This window comes from Camelina sativa, chromosome 8 (genome assembly GCF_030686135.1).
Source record: "Camelina sativa cultivar CO46 ecotype springtype chromosome 8, ASM3068613v1".
Lineage (NCBI taxonomy): Eukaryota > Viridiplantae > Streptophyta > Magnoliopsida > Brassicales > Brassicaceae > Camelina > Camelina sativa.
Genome location: NC_141887.1, coordinates 29,620,293 through 29,642,482, shown reverse-complemented (window position 1 = coordinate 29,642,482; position 22,190 = coordinate 29,620,293). Strand labels below are relative to the sequence as shown.

Here is a 22,190-nt window from a genome sequence, read left to right as displayed (position 1 = left end):
GAGGAAAAAATAGCAATCTCTATTTTAGATGTGAGAATAGAGGATATTGGAGTAAAACTCACCTCTATAGAGGAAAAAATAGGGAAAACTTTAGAGATGGTCTAAGCCATATGATTTTAACCCTTCACATAGAAGGATTCATCAGGTGAGTTATCAAATTGGTCTTGGAGAAATTTCATTCTTTTGAAATTGAAATTCTTCTGAACAACATCAACATTTTCTCCTATCTCAGATTACAAAACAGAAGGTACAATGTCTTATTAACCTAATCGATCTTGTTGGATCTGGGAAACTTGGTAAGGCAACAAGAGATCAGAAGACGGAGGAACAGACTATTAATTTAGACTTGAGTGGTTTGACCAGCGTCATAATGGCAAGGAAAACAAATCAATTTTTTAAGTAAAGTAAAATTTAATAATGTATGTTGGGAATTAGGACCATGACATTTTATTAATTTACGTTAATATTAATTTATAAAATAAATATTAATTTATAATGTAAATTAAAATTATTATTTTATAAATATATGTTTGAGTTGTTTAATTTTTTAAAAAATTTATAAATTGAGAAAATTTTAGTTAACTTGTTCTATCGGCCTATTGGGCTTCTTTTACTTAATCTACTTTGTCGTTGTAAAATTGATGCTACTTGTTCTAATGACTACTTTACCGAAGTCAAAATCACAACGACTTTCTTAGTTATTAGTTTATTACCGGTCGAACGAGACTGGTCGACAGAAAACTTGTTTAGACCTCACGAGAAATGGTTATATAAAATTCAATTAATTTCTAATACTATAAACTAAAAGATAATTGCATGTGGGGATTGTAATAATATAAAATTGACATTAAACACAACAACTAATTGACTGACTGGTGAGGTCGTATTACTTTTAAGTCTTTTAACTGAGAGTCATTTGTAATCCCCAAGATCTTTATTTGATCTTCTTTTTAAGTTCAAGTCCCACAATCTCCAAAGTCCCAAATGACTCTTTGGGTCTTCTTTCTTTCACACCCAATATGATAAAAATATAAGTAGATTCAAAGTACATTTGGACTTTGTCAAAGTCAACCCTATTATGACATTAATGAAAGATACAAATCCCTGATTTGGGTAGAGCATCCTACAACGACATTTTAACTATTTTTATCCAAAAAAACTTGTGCAAGTTAGGATGTTAATAGCATTATTCTTTTTCTTCGTCTCCTTACTTCTTCATCACGATCATTGGTTCTGTAAAATATACCAAACTACCTCTCTCATTCTTCTTCTTCTTCTAAGAAGCATCTTTAGTCGTCTTCTTCTTTTAAAGCCGTTATCTCTCTTCTTGTTTCTTTTTGTTTTCTTTAACCATACATCTTTAAGTACCTCAATTTCTTCGAGGTTGCTCTTGTCTTGATCATCTATGGGAAAAGCAAAATCAATGGTGTCACTCTTGTTGGTGCTCTTCTTTAAGATCCTTGTTGGAGCTCAGACAGCAGCAACAGAGACAACAACAACAGAGTTCAATTTCCGAGGTTTTAAAGGAAACCAATCAGAAATTCAGATGGAAGGAGACTCAACCATTAGACCCAACGGACTATTGAGGCTCACAGATAGAAAGTCAAACGTTACCGGTACAGCTTTCTACCACAAACCAGTAAGATTGCTGGACACTAATACAAGTTCCGTCACAAACGCCACGGTTCGTTCCTTTAGCACTTCTTTCATCTTTGTGATAATCCCTACAAGCTCAAGCAACGGAGGTTTCGGATTCACATTCACACTATCTCCAACTCCAAACCGTACAGATGCGGAATCCGCACAATACTTGGGGCTTCTCAACGAAAGAAACGACGGGGATGTGAGCAATCACGTCTTCGCTGTGGAGTTTGACACCGTACAAGGATTCAAAGACAGCACAAATCGACAAGGCAACCACATCGGTCTAAATTTCAACAGTCTCTCTTCGGATGTCCAAGAACCGGTGGCTTATTACAACAAGAACGATAGTCAGAAAGAGGAGTTCCAACTGGTGAGCGGCGAGCCAATCCAAGTCTTCTTGGAGTATCACGGACCAACCAAAACGCTTAACCTCACTATCTACCCAACCAGGTTAGGATATAAACCAAGAATTCCTTTGATCTCACGAGAGGTTCCAAGACTTTCAGAAATTGTGCAAGAAGAGATGTATGTGGGATTCACAGCAGCGACGGGGAGAGATCAGTCGAGTGCTCATTACGTGATGGGTTGGAGTTTCTCAAGCGGCGGAGAACATCCACTTGCAGCCCCTACGCTCGACCTCTCGGAGCTTCCTCCTCCACCTCCGAATAAACCAAAGAAGAGAGGCTACAATGGTAAAGTCATCGCTCTGATCGTGGCTTTATCTACCGTTATATCGATCATGTTAGTGTTGTTGTTACTCTTCCTGATATACAGAAAGAGAATGCAACAAGAAGAGATTCTAGAAGATTGGGAAATCGATCATCCTCACAGATTCCGTTACAGAGATCTCCACAAGGCTACAGACGGATTCAAGGAGAACAGGATCGTCGGAACAGGAGGCTTCGGAACTGTTTTCAGAGGAAGCATCAGATCTTCGTCGTCTGATCAAATCGCAGTGAAGAAGATAACTCCGAATAGCATGCAAGGTGTTCGAGAGTTTGTGGCAGAGATCGAGAGCTTGGGGAGACTAAGGCATAAGAATCTGGTGAATCTCCAGGGATGGTGCAAACACAAGAGCGATCTCTTGCTAATTTACGATTATATCCCCAACGGAAGCTTGGACTCGCTGCTCTACAGTAAACCTAGAAGGAGCGGCCAAGTTTTGACTTGGAAAGCGCGTTTTCAGATCGCCAAAGGAATTGCGTCTGGATTGTTGTATCTCCACGAGGAATGGGAACAGATCGTTATTCACAGAGACGTGAAACCTAGCAATGTCCTGATTGACTCAGATATGAACCCTAGATTGGGAGATTTCGGGCTCGCGAGGCTTTACGAACGCGGATCGCAATCGCGGACCACCGTAGTCGTCGGGACGATTGGGTATATGGCGCCGGAGCTAGCACGCAACGGAAACTCCTCATCGGCTTCCGACGTTTTCGCGTTTGGCGTTTTGCTGTTAGAGATCGTCTCAGGGAGAAAACCAACGGACTCGGGGACCTTCTTCATAGCCGATTGGGTTATGGAGCTGCAAGAGAGCGGCGAGATCCTAAGCGCGATCGATCCGAGACTTGGATCTGGTGGTTACGACGAAGGAGAAGTGAGGCTAGCTCTCGCCGTCGGGTTGCTCTGTTGCCACCAGAAACCGGGATCTCGGCCGCAGATGAGAATGGTGCTCAGGTACCTGAACAGAGACGAGGACGTTCCTGAGATTCACGACAATTGGGGATATTCAGATTCTTCAAGAATCGATTTAGGATCGAAACTGGTCGGATATGTTTCGTCGGATAGGGCTTCCAGCTCACACACATCTTTGTCTCTCACAAGGATCTCTTCGACATCTTTTACCAGTGGTAGATAGAGTGGCATTACTTTTGACACATTCTCAAGCTCTTAACTCTCTTTTTTATTTTATGGTTATCTTAATTAACTAATTCAAGTTTCATTCTGGCACTCTTCAAACAACCTCCTAAGTTTTTTTTTTCTTTTCAAGAAATCAAATAATTTATTTCTCTTATTTTACGTTTTTGCCTTTAGTGACAACAACTATATCAAAAACTTGATTTTGTTTTAGAATCTGATAGGGTTAAACCACGTATTCCAATCTCACGAGACCACATGACGTGACCTTCCTATATAAATTCAATTATTACTAGTTCATCATAATAACGGGGATGAATAAATGCGCAAAAGCGAAATATATTGAAACTTAGGACAACATGTACAAAGTCAAACTATTGATAAAAGGGTTTACGTACTTGTAAGTTGTAACCAATCGAATTAAGGTAATTGAACTCATGAGATCTCGTCATAAATGGTTATTTAAATATAATAATTATATGTAGTACTAATAACGGTAAAGTACAAGCCTTTTAAGCCCAAAGATTTAAGTAATCAATCGGTATTTGAACTACTATAGTCCACTAATCATTGATAGATTGTGTTGATAATAAAGGGAAGAAAACTTACCTGCATGTCCTCTTTTATTTTTTCTTTTTCTTTTTTTTTTTTTTTTTTTTTTTTTTGGCAAAAGACTTGCTTATTTTGTAAACTTTAAATCACAATGTCAAAGTGACAAAGTCCAAAGTCAATTTATTTTTTGTTTTTTTTTTCTCCACAGAATAAAAAATATATGCATATTCAAAGTATGTGGAATTTGTCAAAGACATCCCATATGTGCGTAGGACTTCTAAGCAAAAAGAAAAAAAAAAATCCTTCCTACATAAAACATGAAATTTGGATATCTTCTTCTTTGAAATTATTAAACATCTTAATATGAATTTGTAAGATTATCTCTTACATTTAGTTTGTATAATTGTTTTTTTAGAAGCACTCATTGAATAAAAACAAATTTGAATTTGTAGTGGAAAATCATCAATAATACTTGTTTTCAAGTAAGACTTTATTCTAATTGATTTCATTATACAGAGGTTAGAAAATAAATTTCAAAATTAACGTAATTAAGTATCCAAATCATTGTTTTCTTATAACTAAAAGAAATGATAATTAACAGTATTTTAGGTCCCACCACAACTTAAAATATCTTAATTTCTCTTGGTTGATAATCCATACATATTCGTCAATTATTGTAATTTGACCACAAATTATATTTTTGAATACTCGCTAAATGTGAATTAGTTTGCGAAGAGGAAGAACAAACGCAATTTCTTTCTTGTTTAAAAACTTATAAATTCTTCTTTTCTTCAGTCTCCTTATTAGAAAACAACACCTCTAAATAACTAAATCTCAGAGAAACAGCTCTTGTTGATCTCCTTCCTAACACTTCTCTTTGTTTTGTCTTTTTTTTTTTTTGTGTACCAATCATCATTCATGGACACTACAAGATCCATAATCCCACTTGTACTTTTCTTGCTTTTGACCATCCCTGCTCGAGCTCAGAGAACATCAACGGAGAGTTCTCCAACAACAACAGACGTTACTTTCCGAGGCTTTAACGGAAGCCAAACGGCCGATATTAGTATTGAAGGAGCTGCGACGATCAAACCCAACGGACTACTGAGGCTCACTGACCGAAACCCTAACGTCATCGGTACAGCTTTCTACAACAAACCAGTGAGATTGCTAGAGACTAATACAAGTTCCAAAAACACCACGGTTCGTTCTTTTAGCACATCTTTCGTATTTGTCATAATTCCTTCTAGCTCAAGCAACGGTGGTTATGGCTTCACGTTCACGCTATCTCCTACCCCTAATCGCCCCGGAGCCGAAACGGAGCAGTTCTTGGGGCTCCTCAACAAAGACAACGATGGGAACTTGATGAATCACGTTTTCGCCGTGGAATTCGACACGGTACAAGGATTCAAAGACGGTATTTACAGTTCAGGCAATCACATCGGTCTGAATTTCAACAGTCTCAAATCAGATTTTCAAGAACCTGTCGTGTATTACGACAACGACGGTCCTAACCGAAAAGAGGATTTCCGGCTTCAGAGCGGCGATCCGATCAGAGCACTTTTGGATTACGACGGACCATCCCAAACTCTGAATTTCACCGTTTATCCGGCAAAATCCAAGTCTAGACCCATAAAACCTTTGATCTCGCAACTACCAGTTCCGAAGTTGTCGCAGATCGTGCAAGAAGAGATGTATGTGGGGTTCACAGCAGCGACGGGAAGAGATCAGTCGAGTGCTCATTACGTGATGGGTTGGAGTTTCTCAAGCGGCGGCGATCGTCCGATTGCAGATATGCTTGACCTCTCCGAGCTCCCTCCTGCGCCTCCCAATACGGCGAAGAAGAGAGGCTACAATCCTCAGGTCATCGCTCTGATCGTAGCACTATCGGGAGTAACAGTGATCTTGCTTGCGTTACTCTTCTTCTTCTCCAAATACAAGAAACGACTGCAACAAGGAGAGATCCTCGAAGACTGGGAGATCAATCATCCTCACAGACTCAGATACAAAGATCTCTACGCTGCTACTGATGGATTCAAGGAGAGTAGGATTATCGGAACCGGAGGATTCGGAACCGTTTTCAGAGGAGACGTCTCATCGTCTCCGTCTAATCAAATCGCAGTAAAGAAGATAACTCCGAATAGTATGCAAGGTGTTCGAGAGTTCATCGCGGAGATCGAGAGTTTGGGGAGGCTAAGGCATAAGAATCTGGTCAACCTTCAAGGATGGTGCAAACACAAGAACGATCTTTTGTTGATTTACGATTATATCCCCAACGGAAGCTTGGACTCGCTGCTCTATAGTAAACCTAGAAGGAGCGGCCAAGTTTTATCTTGGAACGTGCGTTTTCAGATCGCTAAAGGAATCGCGTCTGGCTTGTTGTATCTTCACGAGGAATGGGAACAGATCGTTATTCACAGAGACGTGAAGCCTAGCAATGTGCTGATTGAATCCGATATGAACCCCAGATTGGGAGATTTTGGTCTCGCGAGGCTTTACGAACGCGGATCACAATCGAACACGACAGTAGTCGTGGGCACGATTGGGTATATGGCGCCAGAGCTAGCCCGCAACGGTAAATCTTCGTCTGCGTCTGATGTTTTCGCGTTTGGCGTTTTGTTGTTAGAGATCATCTCCGGGAGAAGACCGACAGATTCTGGGACCTTTTTCTTGGCCGATTGGGTTATGGAATTGCACGCGAGTGATGAGATTCTTCGTGCGGTCGATCCGAGACTCGGATCTGGTTATGATGATAGAGAAGCAAAGCTTGCTCTTGTCATAGGATTGCATTGTTGCCATCAAAGACCAGCGTCTCGGCCGTCAATGAGAACGGTGCTTAGGTATATGAACGGAGATGAAGATGTTCCTGAAATTGATGATAATTGGGGATACTCGGATTCTTCGTCAAGAAGCGAATTTGGATCCAAGTTTGAAGGATATGTTTCATCCGATAGGGCTTCGAGCTCGGTCGCATCTTTCTCTGTTACAAGGATTTCTTCGACTTCTGTTATGAGTGGTAGATAGTGCAACTTTCACATAGTTTGAGTCTTGTAATTAACTTTTAAGCTTAATTAATACAATAGTACTAGTTCTGTTTCTCACTTGTTATGGTATTTTTGGTATTTACAATTTATAACGGCTCGTTTGACAAACAGTGTTTTTAACGGTATATGGATATAATATCGTTGCTTTAAAAACTATAAATAGATGGCAAAGAGCGGTTAAACAAATTTGAAACGACTTACGGTAAAAGTGTGCAACTCTTAGTAATAATAACTAATGTTATTTTTATAATTGTAAATTTCTAAGACGCGTGTTGGATTAATAATTAAAATCGAATTTAATGATACAAAATTATTATCTGAGTCACCCATTCACCAATAAATTCGTCTGAAAAAAAAAAATTTTTAAATAAATTAGTTGGGTTGTCTATTTCTGTTATAAAATACTTGGGTTGTTACAAGTTACCCATGAGGCAAAGCTATGACACATACATTATTCAATAATTAATATTGACATCTTAATGTTACAGCATGTTATCCTTGTGAAAGTGACATCTATTTTTGTTTTGTTCTGTATTTTTTTTCTTAAATCCAGATTAAAAACAATCTTATAAACAATTAGGGTATCTCAAACCAGAATCTAATTATTCTTATGTCATTTAGAATATCAAACGAGTAAACATATGAACAAAACCGAACACTTATACCGGTTGAACATTTTGTCTCAAGATTTAAACATAAAACGTCCACGTCCATAGATAAGACTATTTTAGGTAGTCATCGTTTTCTTGTCCCTTGAGGAAGTTAAAAGTCAGCGTGGAATTCGTCAAAGTCAGCGTGATGGTTACGTTGGACCTCTTTTTATACACAAGTTCAAGCAACAAAGCATTGGTCGCAAAACATTATTTGTAGAAAATAAATTACTTATATTTTTCTTTTGTTTAACATTTCACTAAAACATTGTGTGCCACATATATTTTCAGTGTACGGTGATGTGAACATTAAGCCGAAACAAAGAAGAAGATTCATTTCTTTCTTTTGGGTATAATTTTCTTCTTCGTTGACTCCTTAAATTAGATATTTTTTCATCTCAATCACCGAATCTGTAAGAAAAAACCAAAGGTCCCATGTCCATAAAAGAAAATCTCTAAACTAGAAAATCTCGAAACTAGAAATTCTTTATTTCGCTCACCCATGGGCACTCAAAGATCCATGGTCTTATTAGTCTCATTTTTGGTAAAGCTTTTCCTGTTTTTTAGCGTCCATGTTCGATCTCAGAGAACAACAACAACAACAACAGAGTTTACTTTCCGAGGTTTTAGCGGAAACCAATCAGAGATTCAGATGGAAGGAGCCGCAATGATCAAACCCAACGGACTGTTGAGACTCACTGACCGAAAGTCAAACGTTACCGGTACAGCTTTCTACCACAAACCGGTGAGATTGCTGGAGACTAGTACAAGAAGTTCCACAAACGTCACGGTTCGTTCCTTCAGCACTTCTTTCGTCTTTGTCATAATCCCTTCAAGCCCAAGCAACAAAGGCTTCGGATTCACATTCACACTATCTCCAACGCCTTATCGTCCCAATGCTGGATCCGCACAGTATTTGGGAGTTCTCAACAAAGAGAACGATAGGGATCCTAGGAATCACGTCTTCGCAGTGGAGTTCGACACGGTGCAAGGATCCAGAGACGATAACACTGACAGAATAGGAAACGACATCGGTCTGAACTACAACAGTCGTACTTCGGACATCCAAGAGCCGGTCGTGTATTACAACAATGACGATCCTAACAAGAAAGAAGATTTCCAGCTAGAGAGTGGCAACCCGATTCAAGCACTTCTGGAGTACGACGGACCAACACAAACACTAAACGTCACCGTTTATCCGGCGAGATTGGGGTTTAAACCCACAAAGCCTTTGATCTCTCGACAGGTTCCAAAACTGTTGGAGATTGTGCAACAAGAAATGTATGTGGGATTCACGGCAGCGACGGGGAGAGATCAGTCGAGTGCTCACTACGTGATGGGTTGGAGTTTCTCAAGCGGCGGCGGAGGAGATCGTCCAATGGCAGATGTGCTTAACCTCTCGGAGCTTCCTCCTCCGCCGCCGAATACGGCCAAGAAGAGAGGCTTCAATTCTCAGGTCATCGTTCTGATCGTGGCGTTATCAGCCGTTATGCTGGTCATGCTTGTGTTACTCTTCTTCTTCGTCATGTACAAGAAGAGATTGGGACAAGAAGAAATGCTAGAAGACTGGGAAATCGATCATCCTCGCAGATTGAGGTACAGAGATCTCTACGCTGCCACTGATGGTTTCAAGGAGAATAGGATTATCGGAACCGGAGGATTCGGAACCGTTTTCAAAGGAAAGCTCCCAAACTCAGATCCCATCGCAGTGAAGAAGATAATCCCAAGTAGCATGCAAGGTGTTCGAGAATTCGTCGCAGAGATCGAGAGTTTGGGGAGACTAAGGCATAAGAATCTAGTGAATCTCCAGGGATGGTGCAAACACAAGAGCGATCTCTTGCTAATTTACGATTACATCCCCAACGGAAGCTTGGACTCGTTGCTCTACACGGTACCGAGACGAAGCGGCGCCGTTTTGTCGTGGAACGTGCGTTTTCAAATCACCAAAGGAATCGCGTCTGGTTTGTTGTATCTTCACGAAGAATGGCAGAAGATCGTGATTCATAGAGACGTGAAACCTAGCAATGTCCTGATTGACTCCAGCATGAACCCTAGGTTGGGTGATTTCGGGCTCGCGAGGCTCTACGAACGCGGAACTATATCATCGCAAACGACAGCGCTAGTTGGAACCATTGGGTATCTGGCGCCGGAGCTATCCCGCAACGGCAAACCATCAACCGCGTCTGATGTTTTCGCGTTCGGCGTTTTGCTGTTAGAGATCGTCTCCGGGAGAAAACCAACGGATTCCGGTAGCTTCTTCTTGGTCGATTGGGTTATGGAGCTGCACGCGAGCGGTGAGATTCTAAGCGCAATCGATCCGAGGCTTGGATCTGGTTACGATGGGGGAGAAGCAAAGCTTGCTCTCGCCGTCGGATTGCTGTGTTGCCACCAAAACCCGGAGTCTCGGCCGTCGATGAGAATGGTACTTAGGTATCTAAACGGAGATGAGAATGTTCCTGAGATTGAGGATGATTGGGGATATTCGAATCCTTCAAGGAACGAATTCGGATCCAAGTTTGTAGGATTTGTTTCGTCGAGCCCTGTCGCTTCTTCTTCTTCCTTGGCCACCAGAGTTTCTTCAATTTCTCGCATCAGTGGCACTGGATAGGGCGGCGCGGCGCATTGTAATTTTCTTTTCCGTTGTAAGCAATGCAATATTGAATATTCTGATAATCAGTTTTTTTTTTAGGATAAGTGATTATCATTTATCACTGGTTTAGCAATTTATTAGTAAATAGACACCGCCGGTTTTGTTTTTCTTTTTTATATATCCGGATTATGCAGCATGTCCATTTTGATCGTTGAACCAACCAGTTAGTTCTATATTCAATTCATTAATAATTTAATACTTGTATATATCTTTATTATTTGAGACGACCCTCCTCGAGGATTATTTATTTTGGGGATATCGTATGTATGTTTACAAATCAATTCAATTGAGTCTGTCTACGATAATTTGAAGACATTGAAACCGTTTGATACGTGTGTCGTAATCCAAGTATAAACTAAAAAACAAACAATAATTCAACGACCTCCCTGATTACGAAACAGTGACAAGGGATACGACCATACGAGACGTCGTTTTCAATGCGACTTCACAATGTTCATTCAACCAAATCCCCACGCGGTGCCAATGTGTGACTTATTCATTCTTTTATTCTTTGTCTGTGTGGGGTGACTTTAGACTTTTAGTTATGTGATTGTGTATATCCTGTCCTGTGTGTATCAGTATCACTATATCTTTTTGTACGGTCTCTTTAACCATTTAACAAAACCTTTTAACCTGCTTGCTATTAGGGCTAAAGAATCTTTTTGTATATGCAATATAAGCTCTTGGGCCGTTGATTTCATTTTAATATTCTATAACGAGTAGGTTTTTAATATTTTCGGGAAAGGCCACTATAATGTAATGGCCCAAATAAGTAAATAATACCAAAACAAGCAAAAGCCCAAACTCGATTCTGTAAACCAACCCGATCCGGAATGGATACCGGGAGCTACTGCAGCAGCGGTCGATGTGGCGGCCATCTCTCCAGCGATATCGTTTTGTGACTTTCAGGAAAATAGAGAGAAGAACGCGCTGTTTCTTGATCCATGATTATAGAAAGATGCATGTAACTTCTTTGTTGTTTATGGAGCGGAGCTATCTTGGATAAACGATCATGGCCGTTCGATCGGTTCACAAATCCATCTGACGGTGAAATAAAATACTAACCTTATCTATTATATTCTGTGTGATCTGATGACGTTTCAAATCCACTTGGCAATAGAATCTAGATGAGCTATAGCCTGATTGGGTCAAATAAGTCAATAACCAATTAAAAGAAGCCACGTGCAACTGTGATACGATCTTCCCTCCCATTTAAATTTGCTGAAACTAACCGGTTTTCGGTTTAACCAATCAATCCATATCAAAACCAAATTATGCCAAAAAACGATGAGCCAAATCGGTCGGATTGGAAAACCAATCGGTTGGTATATTTCATAACCTGATCCAACAGTGTGATTAAGCAGACCCACGTCAACAAATTATCGAGATCTATCAATGTGGTTAACCAAAGGTGGTTTGTTTTTATACACAAAATCCAAACCAGAGACTGTAGAGAGCTGAATAAAAAATAACTTAAAAGGCAGAAACAGAAAGAGAGAAAACACATAAAATGTTGTTATATACAAAGTGGGCACAAAGAGATGATGTAATATTGCTATGTGCATAACTAGAAGAAATATAGAGAGAGAGTGAACTGTTCACCGAGCAAGAGGAGCATAAGAGCCTAGATTTGGATCAGAAGCAACGAGAGGCAACTTGTCAATGTAAATCAACAACCTCTTCAGATTCTCCTTGTAAATCGCTGGTATATCCGCAATCTCTTTGCTCGAAGTGTAAATCCACAGATCACCAGAATTCACCCTTTTCAAGCTGCCTCTACAGAACGGGCACGACTGTGACCGTGCACGCCTGTTTTCAAGCAACACAATGGATTCAATAACTTCTAACAAAGGCTGATGATGAGTGTGAGTGAAATAAACTAAGAGCGAGTAACAACAAGTGGAAGCTAACCATCATACCAGTTTCTGTAGCAGTTTATACACATGGAGTGATTGCAAGTAGGAAGAACAACTTTATTCCGAACCTCCAAGCAAATGCCACACTCTTCTTCCCTCTCCAAGTCGATCTCTGACATCTTTCCTTTATCTGTGCTGTCCTTTTTCCGGTATCTTTTGTCGCATATCTCCTTCTGTTTCCTTTCTTCTACATCGGTTATCCCTCCGTGAAGTTGCAATAGCGAAGGAAACAACACATCTGCTCATCAACATCCATTGCTAGTCAGAAGAAAAACATCAGGTGGACTAATCTGACATGCTTATAGCTTAAGAGACACTAATGCGCCAATTTGGTAAAATTACCATAGAATTCTCTGATGCTAGCTTTGCGTTCATGTAGCGACATTGTGGTTTTCCCATCAACATATGCCTACAAAAAACAGAGAATCACATATCCGAGAGCTAGACAAGAACAGAGGATTAAAAAATCCAATAAGGAAACAGCAGAAAATATCAACCCACCTTATAAATAAGGATCCTAAGCAATCCAAGAGCGCCAGCGAAATGACAATCCGTCCACTGAAGAAGGAAGAGAAAGAGATGAGCCGCGGGGCTGTAAGATAGTCTCATCTGCACGCAGCCACCATCATACTCCTCTGGATACTCTGATGCCCTTCATACAAAAATCATTGTTTTTCTTTCAATAAATTATGTTTTGATTCCCTACAGTCTTGATTTAAAATGAATTTAGGAGATTAGTACGCAACATGAGAACATGTTGCTTCACCAGCTTAATCCAACAAACCAAGTCAACTTAGGATAGAATTAGAATTTATGACCAAAGGAAAAAGAATTGACTTGACTAGTATAGATATGTGTGATCTGACCAAAAGAAGAGGTGGCGTATGAGACTAAGCCAAGGGAGCTCTCGCGTAAACGCAAAGTCTCAAAATTTCATTATGACATCAGCAGACACAGACTCAGCAGACAACAGAGATTCAGATTCACAAGTATCAAAAACTGAACATCGTCTGAGAAACTTGGAGAGAACTCAAAAGTGCGAAAACAATCTGATCTAACTGAATCGGAAGAGCAACAAAAAAAAAAACATACTTAAAAACAAATTTCCGAAACAATTGACTACTCTCCTGACTAAGAAGAAGAACACAAATCAAATTTTTACCAAAACATCGAAACATGCGAATAAAACCAGAAGAAAAGAAAAGACAAGACAGAGAGAGAGCCAGAGAGGAAGATATATATATATATATACTAACAGGGTGTTGGCGAACTGGATATCAGCTTCAAGAGCCTTGAGTGAATCCTTGAACGATTTTCGCATTTTCTGAGGGAAGACGATTTCAGCATCAACCAGCTTCCTTGCGAGAGAGTGAGAGAAAACAAAAACCTATATCCCTAGAGAACCCTTATCTTTTTTTTTTTTACAATTTCTGGAGATCTCACCGACACAAACCTCAAAAATATCGCAAACCCTAACAACTCGAGTTGATGATGCTCTCTCCCATTTCCATTGTGGGGGGGGGGGGGGGGGGGGGGGTTGGGGGGTTATGAGATTTTTTTACTAACTCAACCACAAGGTAGCGACAGGAACAAGAGAAGGACAGAGACAGAGAGAGACTCGCGTAGAGCACACGTAAGTAATATCAAAAATATACAAAAAAGGGGGAGGAGCGTCTAAAGGCTAAAGCTCTTTATGTTTTTCTTTTGTTCGAGAAGGAACGGCAACACTTCTCCTACTACAAAAAACATAAGCTTCTGAAAAGTAGTAACGTAATTACCAGAAAGCCCTCCCGTTGGGATCCCACCTAATAATTATAGGATAACATTATTTAATTGAAATTGAAAATAAAAATACGAAAACTAACGGGGTGACACGCCGGTGACAGGACGTGTGTCGCTGCTATAGGCGGCGGTGAGTGTGGGAAGTGAGCTTCATTCGTGTTCGTGGTGAGAGAGTGCTAGAAGTATCTGACCGACATGTGTTTTGGCTGCCGCTGGCAATGGCGACACGTGGCCTACACATTACCGGTCCGTAGGTCCAAACACTAGCTTTGAGGTACGTGTCTCTATTTCCATACGGAAGTGGACCCTAGTTAATCCTGAAATCGATGACTTATATGGAATACTCCTTATTTTGCATGCTTGGATCTCCCAAGGCCATATGTAGTTTTTTTTTCTTATTCTATTTAATTTGGGTTCTTTAGAATACGTGTGTGACCTACCTGTGCTTTTACAATCAATGAAAATATGGATGAGGGGCAAACAAAAGAATCAAACAATAATAGTTTTTAAGTTCGTGACATGATTGATTGCTTATATCATTTATTACGGAAACCAAATTTAATATAGCGATCATGACTCAAAAACACCCCTAATTCAAACAACGGTAATGAAGACACACAATAAAGCGAAAGCGAATTCACTTTTCTCTTGTCACGAAATAGCAAATTTACCTTTAGATTGCTTTACTATGTTAAATAACTCGACTAGGCGACTACAAATTGAATCCGTCGATAATTTAGGTTACAATTGAAATATATTATATCCATATCCCCTATTCCCCAGATTATAATTAGCTGATAGACGCATGTTTTTGGTTCTATTGTAAATATGCAAATCAATTCTATAAAATGTTCTTGTTGTCTTTTTGTTTTTTTTTTTAAATTCCGGAAGGCCACCTCTAAATTCTAAAATAAACGCAAGCACAATAATGGTGACGACTCATTTACAAACAAAGGAGGAATAATAATCGCTATCATAAACCTCACCGTTTGTCTTTTATTATCCACACTAGCTTATATTAGATATTATTATACTTTCTTTTCTTTTACTCCTAAATTTATATGGATCAGGTCATAACAATACAAGTTGCCATACACAGCCTGATGTATCCTAACTACAGATATTAGCTGCACCAAACAAATGATATTCTACTAATTACCTACAATAGACGCCTAATATATTAATAGATTTTCAAATTGACAGGATTTGGTATTATTTACCTCAGTGTTGTTCAAGAGATTCCGTGATGAGTCTGAAAGAATCGAACAATCAAATGTTAGAGAGGGATAGATTCGTGCTCGATGAGGACTTTGTTTGGAATCTTCAAGTTAGATTCACGTAGATTCCATCCACCAGTATCCAACTTGAACAAGAAATCATCAAACTTGTTGTCCATCTCCGACAAGCTTTGCTTCAGCCACTGGAACACACTATCCTTGTCTTTTAAGCTTCCTTTCATGTTCTCTTCTAACCAATATGCTTGCCAAAGACATCTCAATACGTCTCTGCTTGTGGCATTCACCTGCATTAATTAGTTTCACATCCATGAACTAAAAGGCAAAAACATTGCGTAAAATGGTTTAGACCTCAGACTCACGATATATATATGATTTGCTTTACTTGACAAAGCAATACGAGAAAGAAACCAAGAAGTTATGTAAAGTAACATAGTTTTAAAACGAGAAATGAAAAACGTAAAGGATGGGTCCAGAGATTATAAGAGACTACAAGATAGACTCTAGCCCGAAAGATAACCAACCGAGAGTACTCTTCAACAATGTGAATAACCATTTTCCTCTCGATTAAGCCGATAATTCTGAGAACCAACTCCCTACCTCGTATTTGTCTTTTCTCAAGTAGCTTATTCAAATGATTAGACTGTATATCAGCTCTATGATTTCTTCTAATATGCAATTATCCACACTTGGTATGCTGAATTAGTTAAAAGATGAATGAGTCTTAAGACTCTCATCAACTAATCCCTAACTAAATCATAATTCAATCTGATAATTTTTTTCCACAATGCAAGAACAAGGAGGGGGCATGATTGAGTCGATAGATGGAAGTGCTGATAAGTCATTCTATAGGGCCACACACATACCTTAAAGGATACATAAAACTCGGTATCCGTGTTCAACCCATTCAACGTAAGAATATATTTCTCTTCTGTGTATATCTTAAGGAGTGCTTTCACCTGAACAAATAAAGGTTTCCGAGAAGTTGGATTAACAAATTGAACTATAGCCGAAAATATATATAAATAAACAAACTGAAGATTATTCTCTCAAAATTACATATGGATACAGTTAAAAGGAAGGGAGATGATTACCTTAGAAACAGACTTTTCCAGACCAGATACTTCCTCAAGAGATACACCAAAGATGATCCGAGGTTTCATGAATCTCTGCCACAGCAAAATGTTTTCTCGCTTGTTGCAGTCAACATATCCTGTAAATAGTAGAAGATGGGTCTTACTTGGAGGTTGAATATATGCTGGAAAAAGGGAGAAACATTCTTACCTGGTACAATGGAATGTACAACATGAGACTCAACTAGCATACGAGCACGCTTGAGATTTACCTGGAAATATTCCAATTGAAAGTAATTTCACTTATCTTGAGTATTCTCATGTTGGAATTGGGATTGTAAAAAAATACATTTTAAAACTCTTACTGTGTTAAATCGCAGGACTGCAAGTGACTGGTAGCGTAGCCAGAGATGAACAAGTCTTATGCTCGTCCATGTAAGTGACACAAAGGGAAATGACTTTACAAGGCCTGGCGTGTCCTGCATCAAAATTATAAGTATACAACATGAAACCACGAAAATGATCCAGTGGGACCTCCAATGATTAGATTTTGAGGAAATGAACCAATAAAATAGAAAAATACAATGATCAAAATGCCGATACCAAGACCAATTAGCTGAGCAGCAACTTCCCACACTTCTTCCTGAGACGTTGTACACAAATTAGAGACTCTGATAATAGAGTGGCCCATAACTACTCAATTATCCTATTTCGGTTTTGATTACACATACATGACAAGCATACCTTGGCTGCTACCTCTCCAAGATTCCCTGAGATGGCAAAGTGATTCTGAATCACCCTGAATGAAGGGTCTCTCAATCCCCTAGCCACAGCCTATTTCGAATTAAAAACTAAGTATGTGCACTCTGTCATTTAAAGCTTAGCTGACGCGAATCCTTAATATAATCTATATGAATCAAGGATTTGCATCTGGCAGGAAAAGGGAAACTGCAATAAGGAATACCTTGGCTAGATTTCCCGTGGATGCCAGCAGTAGGAACTGGGTTGGATATAGTTGTGTAGCCAGATCAAAGAAACTGCATAACAAAACAAAAACCAATTTGATGCTATACGTAGTTTAAACCAAAATATTGATCACCAAGACTTTTAGTCATCTACAACAAACCTTCCAGTACTGCCAATAAAATCTGCATACATGCGCCATTGCTTGGGATCATCGTCAAAAAGGCTACCAAAACGTCCACCTGGAAAACATACTCTTGTTACTGTAGAGGTTCTAAGATAACTCCATGAACATTTATTAATCTTCCCATGGTTTCCCTACCAATAAGAAGACGACCAAGAGCTCCAATTCCATCCTTGGACACCCATCTGAAGAGACAACAGATCGGTTTGAAAAAACTATAGAAACAAAATTCTGTAGCAGCAGACAAACTAAGTTTGCATTCAAAGTAAACCTGATGGCTGCAGCAGAAGCAGCAGCAGTAGCGGCAGCAGAAGTTCCTGAGAAAGAGCCAACGCCAACCGCCTGCATAATGACATGATTAATATTTGAAGAATTGCAACATTTTTTAACATCCATGTTTAGAACATTTCCATGCATAAGAAGACCTTGAGCAGTTTGTAGCAAGAATAAGAGAACGCAATAAACTAGAAATACTTGGACATGCCTTGAGAAGACTTGAAGTGACTAATACATTACACATCCAGCCGGTAACATTGGTAGGAAACTGCCACAGCATGTAGTCCAAGTAATCATCTGAAACAGACCCTGCACAATGTAATTTACGAGATTAACTCACTGACCCATAAATTGTATCCTACAAAACCTCTACAAGCTTGCCATTCTGAGATCCAAAACAAGGAAATGACAGAAAGATACGTTGGACTTTGAAGAGCTAAAAAGTACCAACCAGGAAAGCCTGTGGGAAAAACAAAATCCTTAACAACATCTGGAAGCCAAAGCGTGTTGGTTTCTGAGGAATTTGAGCTCTGAGATATGTTATCAGGCTTAGTTTCAAGCTCCTCGGGAAAGCCTTGTAAAGGGGAATCATCATCATCATCTAGCAAATATCTGCAGAAGTACAAGAAGAAGTGGTATGTTCAAACAGGTAAAGACTTGTAGCAGAGGAATCCTCGCTCAGGCAACAAGATAAGATCAAAAACCTGAAGCTGACCTTTTTGAGGTGCCGTTTCCGTATCTCTCCACCACAATTGAAACTCGTCCTTCAACTCCAACACTAAGAACCAAGTTATCATCATTACATTACAATAGCAAATCGTCATTTGCAGAATAATCAAAATCCCATTCCATCAAAACAGGAAGAAGTTGAATAAAGAGGATTCATTCACCTCCTATCATCGGCCCCTTCCTCATCTTCACGAAGACTAGGCCGCTGAACACAGCACCGCAAGTGCTCCACACGGCGTCGTTTCGGCTTACAAGACGCTATTGTTCGAGTCCGTGGGATTTGAAGAGGCAGAGGATATCGCAAAGTACAGTACATTGCGAGAACGATATTTCTGAGTTGGAATTTAGTTTTCGGACTTCGCCGGAGTGAAGGAGCATACAAAAGACACGTCGTCGGCAGCTTCTCTCTGAACCGCTAATCTCCTCGTCTTTTTCGTCTGCAACCACCGCCAAATCCAAATAGATGACCCGATTCGGACAAACGGCGCCGTTTTAAATTTGAAGGAGTAACGAGTAATATCAAAACCGGTCGAAATTGGTTAGACGGTAATCAAAACCGGTCGAAATTGGTAGGACGCTAATCAAAACCGGTTGAAATATGTTGGACGCTAATCAAAACCGGACACAAACAGAAATTATATTACCTTACCAGAAACTGTAACACACACTCTTTGAGCTCTAGGATTCACAGTTGAGGAACATATTGAATTAGGAGGAGGAATACAACTTATTACATTCAAAAATACAAAAACACACACTAAAAAAGGTCATAAGATTACTGTATGACCTTCTGGAAATCCAAAATCGCGGTTTCAGGTTTGTTCATCTGTTGTGTTAGGACTTGCTTTCTTGCGGTTATCATCCGCGATTCTTTGGAACTCCTTCTCACTCGCTGCAATGAGTTTCTTCACGATGTCGAATGTAGTAAGCTTAATACTGAAACAACACGAAAGAGGATTCCAAAATTATTAGTGCTGAAACAAGTAGAAAACAAAAGGCTGGTTTTTATAACAAAACAATAACTACCTGCTGTTTGGCATGCTTTTGAGTGCATTGGGAACGAAGCCACGGTACAAGCCAATAACTCCTTCACGCGCAACGATACCTGCACAACAGTTATGAGGATTAAAAAGGTAAGTCACCAGAAACTACCGTTATGGAAGGGAAGAATAAAATATGAAATATACTACTATATGGTATTTTTGTTCCTACCTGAGAAAGCGTCTAATACTGATTTATATGGAGTACCCTTCAACTGCATCTGTCTTCTAATGGTATCTAATGGATAGCAAGTACCGGTTGCAATAGCAGCAGCGACTACTGCTGTTAACAAAGATGACTGCGTCTTTTGTTGATACTTCTCTGGCAGAGATTTCTTTACCCTGGAGATGTCGAACATGTTAACAATCTAGTAAATCTCCAGGGGTAGTGTTTAACTGTTAGCAGACTTACAGATCAAAGACGCAGAAGTTGATGGCAATGTAAGGAGCTATACTTAAAAGCGAAGGACCGAGACCTTTATAGAATGATGCAAGTCCTTCCTCCCGCAGCATGTTCAAGGCAACCTAGATAGTAGATATGACATGTCCCTTTTAATCTTGATGAATTTGTGGAACATACAGTTGGTGTATGATGCGATGATCATACCTGGGACATGGTTCGATAACCTGGTTCAACAGCTAACCTCAATCTCAGCACATCTAAAGGGTATGTAATCTGCATAAAGAAGTTAGATTCTAAGGCATTTTAAGTTTAGACAAACTCATTCAGGCTTATAAACAACGTTAGTTACCAGAGTAGACGTCATGCCAGCACAAGCACCAGCACCGAGCCTTCCGAGAACAGTCAATTGACCGTCTTTTCCCTTAAAGAGTTTCTAAGAAACACATAAAGGGAAAAATGTTCAGAAAACAGAGTATTTCTAAAACTTTCATACAACCAAAGTCAGATATGGAAAGATTATATACCTTGTATGTTTCATATGCAAACAACTGGACTGCGCTATAAGGTACAATCCTTATCACCTGGAACATTCAGACTAAGATTATGTGCAATCAAACTATAATAAATTTACACCCCTCATTATCTCAAAAGAGTCCAAGAAATTGTTAGTACCTGGGGTAGATTTCCTTTCCAGTAACCTTTAAGACCTTCTTCTTTTCCAATAAGAGTAATCGCCTGCAGCAGCAAATTCCAAGCAAAACCAAATAAACAACATTGTACAATAAGATCAACCTATTCTCTTAGCATTACATGATTAAGTATATATATATACCTCAATGAAACCAATAGCCTTCTTAGCACTTTGTTGCCCAGCTCGAACTCCGTGTGTCTATAAATTAAATCAACAATGATTTTACAATTGGATTGTAAGAATCAATAGACATTACTACAAGTCTGTTAACAAAGAACACAATCACACATACTCCATAGATTCATTCCGTCAAGGTATACCTTCTTGAGTTGAGAGATTCAAATTCATGATCAAAATCATCCCTACATGTAACATCAACAACTAGTGCAAAACACTGTTTAAGTCCACTATTTAAAAAAAAAAAAAAAAAGAGACACGAGGAGTAAAAAAAAAAAAGAAAACACACGTGCGAGAAAACCTTAAAGTTGTTGAGAATGAGAGGAGAGAGAGAGAGAGAGAGAGAGAGCTCTCTTAGTCTTCTTTACCTGCATTAGGAGCTTTATTCGGTCAAGCGGTGCTGTCACCGACTTCGCGGCGGCTCCGGCGAACGCTCCGGCGAAGAACAGTGCGGCGTCTTTCGGTACGAACGACAGTAAAGCGATCGGATTTTTCAAGAGCTGAGCCGAAGTAGGCGCGAACTCATCCTCCTCCTTGCGAATCACCACCGAAACCGACGCGAATGCTCCGCCATTCCCACCGTTAAACTGAGATTCCTTCCGATCTCTCCTAGTCGCTACAGATAAGGAGGTGAAATTGGTAAAACCGCCACCACCGCTTCTTTTGTTCCTTGTCCGACGATTCGACGACACGTTGTTCTCCATGAGGCTCCATGAAGGTTCCTCGGTGAGAGCGAAATCAGAGGTCCTGAGTGAAGGAACACTACGGAATTGAAGTAGAGACTTCTCTTCTCCCATGGCGGATCAAATTTTTGGATTTCTTATTTTTTTTTTTTTTGTGGGCTTCCAAAATCTCTCGCCTGCCTGAGAGGAATATTCAGATTTTAATTTGGGTTTATACATTTGCAACAAAATTGTACTATAAATAAATTGTCTCCGGTGATGGCATTCCTGTAAATAAAACAGTTAGTATATTTTTAATAATGGGATCCAAACAAAAAAGCTCTAGTCAAATTAGTGGGCTCAGTTGGGCTTTTTCCGAGACTTGGAAGTTGGAACATACCATTATGAAAAATATAACTTCCGGCCAAAAGTAACGGTTAGTCCGTGTAATTAAATTTTCAGATTTTACGAAATTGCAAATATCGTTAAATACTTTTGAATCTTCTGATATGTTTCCCATGAGAAGGGCCATTTAAATTTGTAATTGAAAAAAAAAAAAAAATAGATTCCTACTTTTATGAAAAATTGCTGACAATACGTACATTCAAGATATGTACCATAGTAATATGTATCTCACGTGAAATCAACAGATATCAACTACA

General features: G+C 39.4%; 5 protein-coding genes and 1 pseudogene across 12 annotated transcripts; 3 read left to right on the top strand and 3 right to left on the bottom strand.

Annotated features, from left to right (window-relative positions):
- The first annotated feature begins 629 nt into the window (after positions 1–629).
- On the top strand, positions 630–3,658 carry LOC109131391 (lectin-domain containing receptor kinase VI.4). Its single transcript, XM_087461475.1, has one exon. The coding sequence runs from the start codon at positions 1,406–1,408 to the stop codon at positions 3,500–3,502; it is 2,097 nt and encodes a 698-aa protein (XP_087317601.1). The 5' UTR covers positions 630–1,405; the 3' UTR covers positions 3,503–3,658.
- Positions 3,659–4,775: 1,117 nt separating this feature from the next.
- LOC109125144 (lectin-domain containing receptor kinase VI.3 pseudogene) lies at positions 4,776–7,154 on the top strand (annotated as a pseudogene). The gene has a single exon (XR_015563328.1). The product of XR_015563328.1 is annotated as a lectin-domain containing receptor kinase VI.3 pseudogene (transcript).
- Positions 7,155–7,955: 801 nt separating this feature from the next.
- LOC109126030 (L-type lectin-domain containing receptor kinase VI.2) lies at positions 7,956–10,595 on the top strand. The gene has a single exon (XM_019229077.2). It carries the CDS (start codon positions 8,250–8,252, stop codon positions 10,353–10,355), a length of 2,106 nt encoding a protein of 701 aa, XP_019084622.2. The 5' UTR covers positions 7,956–8,249; the 3' UTR covers positions 10,356–10,595.
- A 1,173-nt stretch (positions 10,596–11,768) lies between these two features.
- On the bottom strand, positions 11,769–14,270 carry LOC104709000 (E3 ubiquitin-protein ligase AIRP2). Its single transcript, XM_087461474.1, has 5 exons — positions 13,570–14,270; positions 12,815–12,965; positions 12,656–12,722; positions 12,317–12,551; positions 11,769–12,206 (listed from the first exon to the last, which is right to left on the bottom strand). Exons 1-5 carry the CDS (start codon positions 13,632–13,634, stop codon positions 11,996–11,998), a joined length of 729 nt encoding a protein of 242 aa, XP_087317600.1. The 5' UTR covers positions 13,635–14,270; the 3' UTR covers positions 11,769–11,995.
- Positions 14,271–15,129: 859 nt separating this feature from the next.
- On the bottom strand, positions 15,130–19,491 carry LOC104709001 (protein root UVB sensitive 5). 7 transcript variants are annotated; one of them, XR_015563755.1, is made up of 15 exons: positions 18,717–19,131; positions 18,542–18,604; positions 18,278–18,438; positions 18,035–18,135; positions 17,822–17,892; positions 17,689–17,735; positions 17,530–17,608; positions 17,368–17,440; positions 17,135–17,254; positions 17,007–17,046; positions 16,769–16,882; positions 16,615–16,675; positions 16,425–16,543; positions 16,197–16,289; positions 15,130–15,617 (listed from the first exon to the last, which is right to left on the bottom strand). XR_015563755.1 is itself a non-coding variant. In XM_019229066.2 (15 exons), exons 1-15 carry the CDS (start codon positions 18,869–18,871, stop codon positions 15,372–15,374), a joined length of 1,533 nt encoding a protein of 510 aa, XP_019084611.1. In that variant the 5' UTR covers positions 18,872–19,491; the 3' UTR covers positions 15,130–15,371. The 7 variants fall into 7 exon arrangements, 1 of the variants encoding a protein (XP_019084611.1); XR_015563753.1 differs by having other exon boundaries at positions 16,987–17,046; positions 17,148–17,254; XR_015563754.1 differs by having other exon boundaries at positions 17,148–17,254.
- Positions 19,177–21,843, bottom strand: LOC104708999 (thylakoid ADP,ATP carrier protein, chloroplastic-like). The gene is made up of 10 exons (XM_010425657.3): positions 21,235–21,843; positions 20,831–20,887; positions 20,671–20,733; positions 20,523–20,579; positions 20,348–20,431; positions 20,203–20,271; positions 20,008–20,120; positions 19,768–19,937; positions 19,582–19,660; positions 19,177–19,491 (listed from the first exon to the last, which is right to left on the bottom strand). The coding sequence occupies exons 1-10, from the start codon at positions 21,661–21,663 to the stop codon at positions 19,368–19,370; spliced, it is 1,245 nt and encodes a 414-aa protein (XP_010423959.2). The 5' UTR covers positions 21,664–21,843; the 3' UTR covers positions 19,177–19,367.
- Positions 21,844–22,190: the final 347 nt, after the last annotated feature.

Coding starts and splice junctions, on each gene's coding strand:
- LOC109131391 (XM_087461475.1), top strand. CDS start 1,406: ATGGGAAAAGCAAAATCAATGGTGTCACTCTTGTTGGTGCTCTTCTTT.
- LOC109126030 (XM_019229077.2), top strand. CDS start 8,250: ATGGGCACTCAAAGATCCATGGTCTTATTAGTCTCATTTTTGGTAAAG.
- LOC104708999 (XM_010425657.3), bottom strand. CDS start 21,663: ATGGGAGAAGAGAAGTCTCTACTTCAATTCCGTAGTGTTCCTTCACTC. Junction 19,661..19,767: donor AGTATTAGACGCTTTCTCAG/GTAGGAACAAAA, acceptor ACTGTTGTGCAG/GTATCGTTGCGCGTGAAGGA. Junction 19,492..19,581: donor AAAAGCATGCCAAACAGCAG/GTAGTTATTGTT, acceptor GTGTTGTTTCAG/TATTAAGCTTACTACATTCG.
- LOC104709001 (XM_019229066.2), bottom strand. CDS start 18,871: ATGTACTGTACTTTGCGATATCCTCTGCCTCTTCAAATCCCACGGACT. Junction 17,893..18,034: donor TCACTTCAAGTCTTCTCAAG/GCATGTCCAAGT, acceptor GTCATTATGCAG/GCGGTTGGCGTTGGCTCTTT. Junction 17,609..17,688: donor TCTTGGTCGTCTTCTTATTG/GTAGGGAAACCA, acceptor TATGTTTTCCAG/GTGGACGTTTTGGTAGCCTT.
- LOC104709000 (XM_087461474.1), bottom strand. CDS start 13,634: ATGCGAAAATCGTTCAAGGATTCACTCAAGGCTCTTGAAGCTGATATC. Junction 12,966..13,569: donor ATCCAGTTCGCCAACACCCT/GTTAGTATATAT, acceptor TTTTGTATGAAG/GGCATCAGAGTATCCAGAGG. Junction 12,723..12,814: donor TTAGGATCCTTATTTATAAG/GTGGGTTGATAT, acceptor TGTTTTTTGTAG/GCATATGTTGATGGGAAAAC.